The 14,722-nt window shown below is 31.5% G+C and overlaps 4 protein-coding genes across 10 annotated transcripts; 2 read left to right on the top strand and 2 right to left on the bottom strand.

Annotated features, from left to right (window-relative positions):
* Window positions 1–79: 79 nt before the first annotated feature.
* LOC118066489 (zinc finger Y-chromosomal protein 2-like) lies at window positions 80–3,375 on the bottom strand. Its single transcript, XM_035082554.1, has 2 exons — window positions 1,802–3,375; window positions 80–1,729 (listed from the first exon to the last, which is right to left on the bottom strand). Exons 1-2 carry the CDS (start codon window positions 3,314–3,316, stop codon window positions 245–247), a joined length of 3,000 nt encoding a protein of 999 aa, XP_034938445.1. The 5' UTR covers window positions 3,317–3,375; the 3' UTR covers window positions 80–244.
* Window positions 3,376–3,429: 54 nt separating this feature from the next.
* LOC118066490 (NKAP family protein CG6066) lies at window positions 3,430–4,882 on the top strand. The gene is made up of 4 exons (XM_035082555.1): window positions 3,430–3,627; window positions 3,905–3,983; window positions 4,064–4,458; window positions 4,546–4,882. Exons 1-4 carry the CDS (start codon window positions 3,473–3,475, stop codon window positions 4,718–4,720), a joined length of 804 nt encoding a protein of 267 aa, XP_034938446.1. The 5' UTR covers window positions 3,430–3,472; the 3' UTR covers window positions 4,721–4,882.
* Window positions 4,758–7,713, bottom strand: LOC118066491 (rhodanese domain-containing protein CG4456-like). 5 transcript variants are annotated; one of them, XM_035082560.1, is made up of 4 exons: window positions 7,674–7,713; window positions 5,249–5,455; window positions 5,011–5,170; window positions 4,758–4,934 (listed from the first exon to the last, which is right to left on the bottom strand). In XM_035082560.1, exons 2-4 carry the CDS (start codon window positions 5,394–5,396, stop codon window positions 4,880–4,882), a joined length of 363 nt encoding a protein of 120 aa, XP_034938451.1. In that variant the 5' UTR covers window positions 5,397–5,455; window positions 7,674–7,713; the 3' UTR covers window positions 4,758–4,879. The 5 variants fall into 5 exon arrangements, with proteins under 5 accessions (XP_034938451.1, XP_034938448.1, XP_034938450.1 ...); XM_035082557.1 differs by lacking the exon at window positions 7,674–7,713 and adding an exon at window positions 5,768–6,206; XM_035082559.1 differs by lacking the exon at window positions 7,674–7,713 and adding an exon at window positions 5,772–5,907.
* On the top strand, window positions 5,682–14,079 carry LOC118066488 (uncharacterized). Of its 3 annotated transcripts, none has more exons than XM_035082553.1 (12): window positions 5,682–6,080; window positions 6,712–6,828; window positions 6,914–7,092; window positions 7,168–7,626; window positions 7,697–7,983; window positions 8,074–8,474; window positions 8,550–8,695; window positions 8,778–9,100; window positions 9,187–9,321; window positions 9,396–9,574; window positions 9,651–9,802; window positions 10,948–14,079. In XM_035082553.1, exons 2-12 carry the CDS (start codon window positions 6,744–6,746, stop codon window positions 11,839–11,841), a joined length of 3,240 nt encoding a protein of 1,079 aa, XP_034938444.1. In that variant the 5' UTR covers window positions 5,682–6,080; window positions 6,712–6,743; the 3' UTR covers window positions 11,842–14,079. The 3 variants fall into 3 exon arrangements, with proteins under 3 accessions (XP_034938444.1, XP_034938441.1, XP_034938443.1); XM_035082550.1 differs by having other exon boundaries at window positions 9,633–9,802; XM_035082552.1 differs by lacking the exon at window positions 5,682–6,080 and adding an exon at window positions 6,342–6,545 and having other exon boundaries at window positions 9,633–9,802.
* The last annotated feature ends 643 nt before the right edge of the window (window positions 14,080–14,722 follow it).

Genomic DNA, 14,722 nt, shown 5'->3' with positions numbered 1-14,722 from the left:
AGACTTAGGTATAAATGTATTTAATATAAGTAATTGGTATGTACAAATATATCAATTGACAAAGAAATTAATAACAACATTTATGGAAAAATATCAACGTTTTATTAATAAAAAATAACAATTTAAAACTAATAATGAGCTGATTATATGTGAATGCAGGCTAAATGATGCCATTGTTTGATCACAGGCAATGTCAAAAATCTAACTAATATACATATACATATTAAAATAAAAGTAACGATTGTCACTCAAGATCGCGTAGATTCATGGCTGTTTCTGGTGCAGCTGAATCCAGCAATAAAATTGGAGTTCCAACCATATCATCTTCATAATACATTGATGTCAATTCTTCATGCAAGAAAAAACCTTCTCCCAAATCGGCTGAACCAAGAACAACATCTGATGGTCCAACAATAGAATTCAGTGTTGCATTATTTTTTTTCATTTTTCGTATATCTGAATAAACAAGTCCTGTTCTAGCTGCTCCATGATTCTTTTTAACCTTTTGATCAATATCACTATGAGCAACTGTGCATTTTTTCACAGAACTTTGCGGTGGTGGTTTCGGCTCGGGTAAACAGGATGTATCTAGCGACACATTAGCTATTTCAGAATCAACAGCAATTTGTGGTATTTGAGCATTATCTTCACCAGTAAATAGCATGTAATCCATTTGTGGTGTTAGGGATGCTTCTTGTTTTGTTCGTTCGCCATGACATTTAACCATGTGTGTTCGTAGAGATGCTTTTGTCATGTAGGATCGTAAACATGTATCAACAGGACAAGTAAACTTTAATTTTGGTGTAGCTATGTGATCAACTCCTATATTATCATTAGAAATATCATTGGTAGATTCAACATTAGCTTTGACCAGTAATATTTCTTGTGATGATTCATTAGTAAGATCTGCTTCCAATTCAATTGGTAATTCATTGTAAAAATCTTCTAAATTGTCTTTCTCTCCAAAACTTAATTTAGCATCTAATAATGACTGTACTGCTGCATTATCTAAAGCTTCTTTGCTTGTCTGGTGCTTTTTTATATGAACATAGAGACTACTTTTAGCAGAAAATCGAGCATCACACAAATAACATTGAAAATAACGGCCTTCAGTATGTGTTAATTTATGCTCTTTTAAATGCTCTGAACGCATAAAAGCTTTGCTACATCCATCAACATCGCACACAAATTTCCGATCATTAGTATGTTTTTTTTCATGTCTCTTCAATTTGCTAGATGACGTAAAAGCCCATGGACAACCTGGAAACTCGCAGAGATAAGGTTTAGATCCTGTATGAGATCGCAAATGTGCTTTTAATCTACATGGCTTATCGAATATTTTTCCACATCCTGGCCATGAACATTTAATATCAACTTCTTTATAACTATGGCATCTTTGATGAGATGTTAAAGCATTACTGCTGTAATAACGTTTGCCACATCCTTCATGAAAGCATACGTAAGGTGCATGACTTTGATCATGAGTTTTCATGTGTAACTCAAGAGCTCGTTTAGTTTGAAATTTTTCGTCACATTCAGGAACTTGGCAAACTATTCTGTTCGGTCTTGTATGTAATTTTTCATGCGTCCATAAATTGTATACTGTTGTAAAACGCTTGTTACAATCTGGCACTTGGCAAACATAATCTTTGCGTTTTAAATGCGTCTCCTTGTGTCGTTTCAACTTGAATTCTGAATGAAATGCCCAAGTACAACCTTCATAGTCACACTAAAAAATATTTATAATTAATTAATTTTAATGAATAAATAATGACTAATAAATTAAGTAAACACAACTAACCTTGAACGGACGAATCCCATGATGAGCTAATAGATGACTTTTAAGCGCATACAATCTATTGAATTCTTTTCTACATTCTTCTCTGGGACAAATCCACGTTCTTCGATTTTCAGGAAGAATTACAGAGACCAAACTATCCTCAGTGTATCCTAGCTCTTCTAAAGCATTTGATATAATTATTTCATGATTACTTGAAGGTGGGCTCATATCATTATTTGTTGTTAAATTATTCCAAGTTATATTATTTTTAGGAAGCTTCGAAAAGTAACCAGTGGCTTCCATCAGCTCTGATGTTTTACCTCTATAAATTTGTTCTCCTTTATCTGTATTAATAACTATTTGAGTCATGTTTGAACGTTTATCAGTGGATATAGCAACGATAGTCATAACATTATTTTTTTCATCATTCTGGCAGTCTTCTTGAATTTCTTCATCCGTATTATTAAAATTATGCATTTCTTCAGGTACTTTTGGACATTTCTTCATTATACTGGGCTTAAATTTATGAGCTTCTTTTAATTCTTCTTCAACGATTGATGAGTTTTGAACTTCAGAATCAATTATTGAAGCTGTTGAATTGACTGAATTTATTTCTTCAAGTATTTTTGATGTTTCCTCATCAAAATCATGCAAATTATCGTGATTTTCATTACTTGAAGATTGTTTTATCTCAGAATTCATAAATTCTTCAGGTAAAGTATAAACGTTCACATCATCAGACTTATCACCAATATTATCTGTATCTAGACATTTACTATGCTTCTTTACGTTATCAGAATATATATCTGCATGGCTATTAATAGCTAAATTCGATTGACTACTGGTGGATGGAAGAATTTCTCCAGCTACCATCATATCATTGGGTGCAATAGGTAATCCATCCAGTTGATCTAGTTGAAATTCTGGGAGTATAAAACCATCTTTTTCACAGACTTCTAATAGTTTTTCACTTTGCAATTCTTGAAGAATAGGATCGTAACCTAAACTTAATTTTTTATCAGATAAATCAATATCGATGGACAAACCATCTGGATCTTTTTCTAAAAATGAATGTGACAGTTCAGCTTCTAAATATCTATCAACACCCTCGTCCACTTCACACTTTGTTGGATCCATTTCGATGCTTGATATTGATTCAGTCCGAGTTTTTAACCATTTCTCAATATCTTCCACCGTTTCAGTATCTGTACTTTTGTCGTTGCCATTATTAGTAACCGGAATTTCATATATTCCATTAATAGATTGACAATATCCGCCCCAAGACTTTGAAGAGTCTTCAGTGAGATCTAAAACTTGGTTTATTCGTGTTTTATTTTTTTTAGTTCTTTTCTTTGGTTTATAATTATTCGTACATATTTGACGCTGATTCGTAACCTGATATTCGGAATCGTCTTCGTCAACATGTTCTTCTTCAATAGTTAAATATTTTTCAATATCTAAACCTTTACGACACTGAAATAATCTAGGAATTAATTTTGATCTTGAAAAAGTGGAAACTACTTCCTCACGAGACATTTGCTTATCTCGCAGGCTATTTTTTCCGGGTACATTCGCACTACGACAACGCTGCCATAATATCGTCGTCAGGCCATATTTTCATGAACGACCATTTATATTTCCGGTTTTCATGAAACAGCAACAAAGCTATAGTGTAGTTATTGACAACTTCAGATGATTGCGGGTTTCGTGACAAAGTTCAATTCGGTTACATTGTTGACAAACTCCAAAAATGAAATGACAATGGACGCAAGACGAAGAGAACGAGAACAAATTGGATTTATTGGAGTGCCACGGGTATGGGGAAAATCTCCAACAAGAATTGAAGAGTAAGATATTTTTACGTTTAATACCGAATATGTTATTATATTTCATCATCGAGAATCTAACTGAATTCAACATAATTTAACTAACCTCACTTCTAGTAGCAAACCGTATAATAAATATAAATTTTTATTTTTAAAAACAATTTTGGATATTTTATTCAAATATCAAAATTCTTTAGCTTAATAACATTTATACACAATATTAAATATGACTAAAAATATCGAAAAAATTAACGAGCAAGCTGTTAATCATTTCTAATGATGGTTTTTATACTTATAGCTCAGATGATGATGAAGAAGTTGTTAGAGTCCCAGCCTCTCCAGATGGACGAAAACGAAAAAAGAAGGAAAAGAAAAAGGTAAAATAGTAAATCTAAATTTATTATGGAAAAAAAAAATTGTAATTACATGAGAATACATTTTTTTTACTTCATTCCAGAAAAGTAAAAAGTTAAAGAAAGAGAAAAAAGCAAAAAAAGAGAAGAAAAAGAGAAAAAAGAAGAAGAAGAAGTCAGACAGTAGTTCCAGTGATGATTCATCAGATGAAGAGAAAGTCGAGTGGGTAGAAAAGACTGCTTTCACAACAAAAAGTAAAAAAAGAAAAGGATCATCATCAGAAGATAGTGGAGATGAGAGTGTAGTAGGGCCTGTACAGAAACAGCATGTCACACTATCTGCTAAAGACTTTGGTAAAGCATTATTACCCGGAGAAGGTGCAGCCATGGCTGCATACATTGCCGAAGGCAAGCGTATCCCACGTCGAGGTGAAATTGGTCTCACTTCTGAAGAAATTGCTGCTTATGAGTCTGTTGGTTATGTAATGAGTGGAAGCAGGTTAATATTTTTTTCATTAATCTTTATAATGATAATTTTCAAATCAACGAACTTGATAAATAATTCATATAAATTTCGTTTAATCAGGCATCGACGAATGGAGGCTGTACGTATTCGTAAAGAAAATCAAATCTACTCAGCTGATGAAAAGAGAGCATTGGCAATGTTCAGTAAAGAAGAAAGGCAAAAAAGAGAAAATCTTATATTGGGGCAGTTTAGAGAGATGGTGCATCAAAAAATTTCTCAAGAGCAATCAAAGTAATCAACGGCTGTACACATGTATATATTTTCATATATTATTTATAAGTATTTTATTTTATTATTTAATTTTTCAAAATGTAAATATAATTGATAGATGAATTTTACAATTTGAAAATTAATTGTATAAATCATTCTGATCTTTATATAAATCTGATGTTGATTATTTCTTTGTTTTACTCTCCCATTCTAGCCATCCTCCAACATAATTGAATGTGCTAGAAACAAAGATAAGCATTAATAATATAAAAAATCAATAAACTAATTTTTATATAAATATAGAAATATTCTTACTTATTGTATCCATTTTTTTGCAATTCTTTTTGCACTTTGCCACTTCTCATACCTGATCTACAGCTAAGTATAATTTTAGTATTTTTTTCAGGTTTAGGTTTTTTAAATTGGTTTTGGAATTCTTCATTTGATAAATTCAATGTGGTTAGTACATTAGCCACTAATTAAATAATTGAGAAACTGATTAATTAAATTTCCAAGATGGAAGAAAATTATTTACATAATTTAAATAGCTTACTAGGAATATTAATACTTCCAGGTAACTGGCCAGTTTCATTGATCTCTGATGGTTCTCTGACATCAATAATTAAAACACTATCATCTTTTTGAGCTTGAGTAAGATTATGGAAATCAATATTAGCTGCTTGATCTCCTTCTCCTGGCATTTTATCCGGTTCAGTAGAAAACTCAACTTTCAAATGTGTATTATTTAGTGAATTACTGCCTACAAAAATTAACAGTGAAAAAAACAGATAAAGAATATACATTTCATGCACTTTACGTTTTATATTTGATAAACAAGTTATCTTTTAAGTGCAAATATCTCCCATGAATTTTATGATATTTGTTCAAGGACGGCAAAGTATAATGTGCACGTAATTGAACAATTCGATAAATAGCTCGATTGGTTATATTATTCATCGTAGTAGAAGTCAGTGATAAAATATTTTATGAAAGATTGCCCGAATGAATGTAATGAATAATTGATGTAAATATTAAGCAACTTTGTAAAGATTTACAATTCTTATGATAATACTTTCATTGAGTGTAAACAATGTAGAATTGATGTGATTGTTTTTTTCTTCTTTATCGTTCTTGCTTTTCCCTCTCTTTCTGTACATCCAAATTTATCTGAGTACAAAAAAGATAGAATTTATCTTGTGAAACATAAAAAAAGACAGTGGTCGCCGTCGTGACTCGTGAGAGTGCCCTCTTTTTACATGTGTCGCTCTCTGACGAGGAATGTGCCAACCAGTCATTTTTATTTCTCGTGCACGACGGGATAAAGTGTACTAATTTATGAAAATATTAAGGATTTTGACGTATTATTCGCATCCACATTATTATAAGTAAGTGAAAAACAGTGTATTTAAGTGATCTAGTTTAATTTCAAAGTGGAAATAATCTATGAAGTACTTTAAGGAAACATCAATGTTACTCTTTTGTTTGTTTGTGTAACTTCCCGACTTTAGATGTTTTAAAAATACTAATCTTACGCGGAAAATCTTTTTTACTTGCTGCGTAACAATGATTTCGAAAGACTTAATTAATTATTTTGATAAATTTCAAGTCTGCAAATGAATATCATCAAATAATGATAACTTGAGCTTATCCGAATTCCAGACTGTTGACACCTCTGTCAGAGTCTTCTGCTTCATCACTATTTTATAATATAACTGTCTCTATCTTTTTTTTTGTCTACTCTGTGGAATTTTATCTCATTCGTGCGTTCAATCAATCATAGTATAGTGTTAGTATGATAATAAAGAAAGGAAAGAAAAGGCATTTAAAAAATTTCATGTCGGATTATTCTGGTATTTGAATGTTTATTTAGTAGTGATAACACTGATAACACTATTTTATATGCTATTAAACTGTCTTTAAAGTATTAAGATCATAAATTTTAAATTTATGATTGTAGTACAATTACTGTAATTGTTTTTTTAGTTCTATTTAAAAAACTATCAAAATTATTTGCAGATATTATTGAAATATACAAATGAATATATAAAATGAGCTCTCTTCAACAAACTGGTAGATTTCTACCTTTTACGAATAATAGCAGTAATATTCAACGCAAACAATTATCTACACAAGGTGATTAATGCTTTTTTTTATACACTGGAAAATCAATTTATATTTTATTTATCATGTTTCCATTATGGATTTTTTATTGCAACAGGCTTACCTCAAAGTTTAAGTGGCAGTGATACAGATGTATCAACATCAAACGAAAATTTAAGTAATGAAGAAAGGTATGTTATAAGACACACTGCTAGACAAGAACCTCAAGGTCAGGAAAATCAACAGCAAAGTCCATCAAGATCTTCCAGTCATAAAGAAAATATACCAAATATTCAAGTAAAATTGGAGAACCATGCTATTCTTTCGGTTCAAAACAGTATTTATGTAATTTAATGATAATGATCTTTTCAGGGTAATTTGATTAACCGGAATAGTCTCAAAGATAGCTTGAATGGATCAAATAGAAACAGCCTGAAGGAAAGCTTAAATGGCTCTAATCGAAATAGTTTGAAAGACAGTATCAATGGCTCCAACAGAAATAGTTTGAAAGATAATTTAAGCAATCGAACGAGCGTAGGCTCAAATCGTAGTAGTCTTGATATATCAACGAGCTCTTATAATACACTTATTATTCATAATGCTAATGATGAAAACGGTTGGTCACCATCTGGCCGCCTATCGAGTATTGTACGAGATCATGGTGACGTGGGTTACTTGTATTGTGAAGGTGGAGGCAAAGGTCATTCAAATAGTCCAACAATGCAGTCCCTATCGAGTTTGCCTCATGATGAAAGATTTTATGAACAATCGAACAATGGTGGATGTCAAGAAATCAATGATATTCCCGACGATTATCTTAATCAATCTCAGGTATGCATAATGTGATTTGTATGATAAATAATTTTTATATAACTTACAGTATAATTGATTTATTAAACAGGTTTTAAAACATCTTGCAAAAGAAGTTAAACCTTCGTATAGTAGTAAGATTCCCAGTCCTGGAAATAATTTGGAAATCAGAGTCAGAGAAAATGATCGAGGCAAACAAAATAATAATGATTTTAACGATCGTTCGCCGACGTCTTATAATTCGATACTGATGCCCGTGAAGAGTAAACACAGGTTGTTAGGACCTACTGAAAAATTGACTTTGTCAAGATCGCAGCCAGATTTATCTAGGATTGGAAAGCTCGATGATGGCTATGACTCTCCTGCTACTTCACCCCGGTAATTGTTTGAATAAGTTCATGTTTATTTATAGAATATCAATTGATCTGTTTTTATTAAATTTATTGATGAAACTTTATTGTAATGCAGACCTCAAACAAAAGGTAGAGAAGAAATTGATACAGGCACAAGAGAAATATGGCCTCCATCTGAAATGGTTCAAATTTTAATCCAAGAAAATAGTGCGTTAAAGCTTGAGTTGGAGCGGTGTTATAATAAAGTAGCAAAATCACAAAAATTGGAACAAGAGATATCAAAAGTACACCGTGTGCACGAGGAATTGGCTGCTTCTTGTGAGAGAAGAGAAAAACTCGAAAGAGCAGCCAGGCTAAGGCTTCAAAATGACTGTCGGAGATTGACTGAATTGAATAGAGCATTAAGAGATCAAATTGATTTGTTATCTTCACGGTCAGACAATCCACCAATTGCCGAATCGATGCGAAAAGAATTGACACAACGAGAATTATTGATTGGACAACTTATTACTCAAAGTAGGTGATAAAATAGTTTTAACAGGATACAATAAAATGAAATATATTTATATACTTTTTATTGATTGCTTATAGATAAAGAATTGGCAGCAGCTAAAGATAGACAAGAAATCGAATTAGCTGCACAACGGGCAACGTTACAAGAGCAACGAACACATATTGACATTCTGGATACAGCGCTTACGAATGCACAAGGAAACGTCGTTCGTTTAGAAGAAGAAGTATGATTTCATAAAAATATTTGCATTTTTTACATAATAAGTAAGAACACACCTCCGTAACAACTTTATTTATATTCTTTAGTGTCGTAAAAAACAAGTGTACGTAGAGCGAGTTGCACAATTACAGCGAGCATTATCATCTCTTCAAGCTTCCAGCGACCGACGAGAAGAAACTGAACGACAATTGCGAGGTCAATTAGAACGGGAATTACGTGAAGGTGGAAATGGAGCTCATGGTAACGAGCAATCAGTTAATGGCGAGACACTGACCGAATTAAAACGGCGATTACGTGAAAAAGATGAAAAAATAATGTCACTCGAAGGTGATGTAGCAAAATGGGAACAGAGATATTTAGAAGAAAGTGCCTTACGTCAAGCAGCTATTGATGCCGCCAGTCTTCCAAAGTAAAATATTTATCATGAATTAACATTGAGTTTTTATAACTGATGTATTATGTAATATTTTTTATTTATTACTCTCATAATCACAGGGATGCCAAGATTGCAGCCTTGGAGAAGACAAGCCAAGATGCCGAAAAGTTAATTGCCGAAGCACGATCAGAGAAAATGCGGCATATGGATGAAGTTCATGCAGCTCAAAAGAAGTTGGCTGACCTTGAATCTCGGTATTTATGTGAAAACATAAACGTCAATAAAAAGATGAGTCTTTTTTATTATTGAATTTTATGCTTTTCTTTAGAATGAAAGATCTTGAGTCAAAGCTTGCAGAAAGAGATGCAATGATCCGAGTTCTCCAAAAACACACATACGACAAAGACAGTAGTAGCTGCAGTGGAGTGGGAAGTTATCCGGCTGTACATTCCTCTCATTCAAGTACATCAGCCGATCATACGGGTTTGACAAGTACCCCAGAATTAGGTATGTATTGTTCTAATGACACGAAATCGATCGATGCATCTGCATTGTCTTATGGTAGTTTCACGTATGTCATCAGTAAGCAGTGTATTGGGTGGAACAAGTGGATATGGCAGTACAGGAACGTATGGTGTTACGGACTATAAGTATCGAAAACAAGGTAGTTTTGAGCAGACCAACAAAAGCCTTGATGATCAACTGAAAGAACTAGATTCCCAGCTCCTCAGTAAGGTAGGCAGAATCTCCACAGTGTAGTGTATTCAAGTAGTTTAAGGATTTTAATTAATTTTTTATTTACTTATTTATTTTTATCGACATCTTTATTTATAAAATTCTTTTAAATTCATTGTCATTTTAAGCTTAAATTAATTCAGCCATTAAGTTAACTGAAAATAATTTTTTAAACAAAACAATCTTATTGTGTCAGTAGCTAAACAATAACTAAAAATTTTAGTTAATTTCTTCCGTATACAGAATAAATAAATTGATAGTTAGAATTTTTAATAGTTAAATAATTGAACGGTTTTTATTTATAAAGCACTGCATTGAGCATTTGTAAAGCATGAAAGAAAAATTGTAAATTATTTTCAATCGTATATAAATATTTTTTATAAAGCTAAATGTTGCTTTATGTTTAAAAAATTAAGCCATCGAAAGTAGGATATTTTCTTTTTAGATATGTAGACTAGTATAATGAAAAAACACTCCGCAAGTTATGTTCGTAGATAAATAGGTAGATGCAACGGTAATTAGATTTTTCAGATGAGAAATAAAACGGTCAAATAACAAGGTATCGTATTTAGCATATGTGTGGAGTGATAAAATTTATATAGATTGAGAGCAATTATAATATTGTTATTATCATTAAGTTGCTCTCAATTCTAATGCTTGATTTTTAATGCACTCTTTATATTAGGAATGCACTATAACAATTTTTAAAGACTTTTTCTAATAATGGAATCCATAATTAATCATTATTTTATTTAATTATTAAAGTCCTCATTAAGCCGAGGAATTATCTACTTGAATTATTTTTAAATTAGGTAAATAAAATTTTTAATTTAACTAAAAATTTTTAAACATTCGATTGATATTTTAAACTACGGTGTAGACTTGAATAAATTTCATCTTCATAATTTTTTTATAAATTATTGTTATGTTGATTAGCTAAAGAAATATAATAGAGTAGATATCAGAGTTGATTTGAGGTGAATTAATACGTTTTCTTTGACTTGAGTGATCCAACTAATTCCTTGAATCATGAGTCCTACAATCCTGAAATTGAATCATCGAGTGCGCATGAGCTGTTGTGGCGAGCACTAACCTTATTCCAGATCCTGGTCCTATCCAACGTGGGTATTTTTCTCTTTTTTCAGCGGGCACTTTGCTGTTTTCCAGGATTCTCTAATCCAGGCACTGCGTCGCGAAAAGGAAAAATATCCAAGCCACTATTGGCGGGTGTAGATAGCACAGGTAGTTCCAGTACTGCTTCCAGCAAGAGCCGTCTGTTGGACGACTCCGCAGAAGCTACAGGTGGAATTATCGAATTTACTAGTACATCTGCGAGATTTAAAGGTACTGTGTCGCGATTGTCTGATGGTAAACCGGAGGATATGATGCTATTAGAAAAACAGGGAAGGACTTCGCAAAGACAAAGAATGCAGGAAGGTGATCAACCACGTAGGGCTGGTTCTTTGCCACCAAGTTCTCTGCCACGTCCACCAAGAGCTTTGAAATCTGCTAATTCTCGTTATTGTCGATTAAGTGATACAGAAGCTCGAAAGAAATCTGATCCAGGGCCTGTTATTGATAGTGGGATCAAAACTCGTGATTCAGGGAATTGTACTCTAGAGTATGGAAGATTTGACACCAAGGGTCAACGTAGGAAAAAATCAGTTGCTGACAGTTTCGTGCAAAATAACACTCTCAAAAAACCTTCCAGTGGAGAATATGAACGTCTAGGTGAAATAGAAAGGAAAAAACTTGTAATTAGTGATGTCAAACATCGAGAAACGCAGGGACGTTCGTTGATACCACCACCATCACGTCGCATTGGTGAATATGGAAGACTCAGTGATGGTGATGCTAAAGCCACACTCAGAAAACAATCTGGCATTTCTCGTGGACTCAGTACTGGCAGCACAGTCAGTAGCAAAAGTGGAGGTCGTGATTCTGGTGGTACTGCCAGCAGTGAAGCATCAACCTCTTCACTGCCACCCACTAAAGCAAGGTCTATACCACGACCTAGCAATTACCGGATCCAATTTTAACCCTTTACGACGAGTATGTGATGTCAAAGATAATATATTTATTGGAGGATAAAATATAACCTTGTAATTAATATAATCATTTGGAATCTCAGAATAGATTGGTGTCTCGCTCTAGTACGCTTGATTTTTATCACGCCATAACAGTAACAATCATAGTATTTTTTAATACTGATTTGTTAAATCAATTCATCGATACAAGTGTTCTCTTTAGGCCTCCCATTTTACAAGCCATTATGTGGATATTTTCTCAAATATATACAATAACATAGAATTAGGAAAAACTAGTCATTACCAAAGTATCAAAGTTTCTTCGAAAAAACAGCGTCTCTGTTTAGAAAAAAAAAATTATCTTCTTTCATAAAAGTTACTGGTGACAGTGCCTTCAAATAATTTCTTTTTACACTGGTCAGTACAATTGTTAAAAAAAAATTCAGTGCCTTTTGAAAATAAAAATAATATTCATACATATTTTATTAAATATGTATTAATGATAATAATGATCTTTAATATAGCGTAGGGTTTCATAAGACTGAAAAAAGTAAATATTGATGAAAAAACAACAATTATTAAATTAATGATAAATTTTTTTTATGAGTTTTGATTTATTATACACTTTGATATTTAATTATGAAAAAATGTGGTGAAAATTTAATGAGAATTTTAATCACCCGTTGTACTGTACCAGATAATTAAGTCGACGCGGTTAATTTTATAATTCATTGCACACCAAAGGTCGATCCTTTTCTTACTATATTATACAAATGTATTCTAAGTGCATATACAAATGACTAGTAATATAATTGTCATAATAATAATTATTATCATAAATATTTATTCGTGCTTGTGTTAGATATGTGATATCTGATATAGGTACACAATTCGTTAATCAATGACAATGATGATGCTGATAATAATGATTTATAATAATAATAATAAAATAATAGAGTGCTGTAGTGGTTAGCAGGATGTTATATATACTATTTATATCATAAGCTGTTTTATTAATAATTCTTTGATTGTGATGTAGTATAGAATAGATCAACTGAATTTTAATCGTTGCTTTGTAGTGTAACATTTCATTTGTATGTATGAGAAGTAATGAGAATTTTATTCTATTTGTCAATTTGATATATATGTTGCATATCAGGTGATTTTCAATGACAATCTTGCATTTTGTTTAAATTATTCTTCTGTAATAGTCAATTCATACAATTTTTATATGGAACATTTTTATGCCAAGTCTGCCAAAAAGATTTCGGAAATTTTCGGTTTTGATAGGAAGAATCTGATTGATCATTTCTTCAGACTGAAAATGATTTTTTACTCAAATTAATTATTTTCTCCATGCAGTTATAATATTTTTTGTAAAAAAGACTTCAATATTGGTTCATTATGAATACTTTTTTTTAATTCAATAGAATATTTAAAGAGTTAGATATGTGATTTATTTTTCTACGGAATTCTTACTTTTATAAATCAAAGTATTATTGAATAAATTAATTTTTAAATAAAAAAAAGCCGAAAACAACCGAAATTGACTTTTTGTTAGGAAGATTATTTAAAAAAAGAACAAATGATAATAATATTGAAAGTACCTAATAACTTATGCAAGAATACCAAAATCTGTTGTCACCAAAGATAAGTTTGCGTGTTATACTCGTTGCTATACGTTGTAACCAAATATTTGATAAATATTTTTGCGTTTTACTCGTATAGTTAAAACGATGGAAGTTAAATGTAAAGATATCAGAACTGTTAAACGTTTGCTCTCTATTTTTGATACAGCCATATTGTTAATCCTCGTTTTTTAGTTTCCACATGTTTTTATTTATTTATCAATTGATTCTAAGTTTAACGAGGAATTATCAATATCCGTACTGCCATCGTATTTTCAACGAAATTTTTTTATTTATTCTTTTGTATTTAAAGGTTTTTAATCAAATTTTGTAATATTTTACAAGCCATAAAAAAATTTTCTGATATTTTCCAATGCTGATGATTAATATTCGGCTAGAAAATAGACAGTAAGCGATCTTTGTTACATGGGTGTTTTATTTTGTGGAAAGCGTTTCGTGGCTCAAGTATGGATGCTATTTTAGCTTTACTAACAATTACATTAATACGAATGTACCGTTTTATTGATAATAATGATGATTGCTTCCAATACTTTAATTACATTGGTACATAATAATCTGATGTAAAGGAATTGTACGAAATACAAACCCTGTTGTGAAAATACTTTTTTTTTATCATCATACCAAGTTGAGTATTTAATACTATTTATTAATTATAAGTTGATAATTATTGTCAATATGAAAAGTCAAGTAGTTTATCAGTTGTTTTGAAGATAAAAGTTTTATTGCAGGGCTCACTGACTTTATTATCGAATTTACCAAAAGACGAATTTCCCTAGTGGTTTTTATAGACCCAAGATAAAAATTATGCAACAGGTGGTCTATTAATTCCGCTTTCAATTGCAGAAATTAAATTCTTGTCCGATGTAATTATAGAGCCCACTGGTCTGAAAAGAATGTACATGGCATCGAAAGTTTTGTCCTTGGATTTTTTTTTTAAACATCATGGAACATCGTGGAATGTCGAAGAGTGAGTAAGGTCAAAAATTTGGGTTCAATGCAAATTAGGAATATGTGAGCTTGGCGGCCTGTATAATATATTAAAGTGACCTTCATCAATGTTTTTTACGTTTCGCTGTCTTTATTACTTAATATCATTTATTAAATAATGGAAAGGATTGTACAAAAATAAACAGTTAGTATAGATTACAGTCAAGTTTTACTGGTTAGTGAATAAATAATATTATTGACACCTAGAAAAATTATTGTAAAATAATAACAATGATTATCGTTAATTGTATCGATAA

This window comes from Chelonus insularis, unplaced genomic scaffold (genome assembly GCF_013357705.1).
Source record: "Chelonus insularis isolate UGA/USDA-ARS -01 unplaced genomic scaffold, ASM1335770v1 contig_346_pilon, whole genome shotgun sequence".
NCBI classification, from domain to species: Eukaryota; Metazoa; Arthropoda; class Insecta; order Hymenoptera; family Braconidae; genus Chelonus; species Chelonus insularis.
Note: the sequence above shows the minus strand (reverse complement) of the source record. Positions and strands in the feature narration are given on the sequence as shown.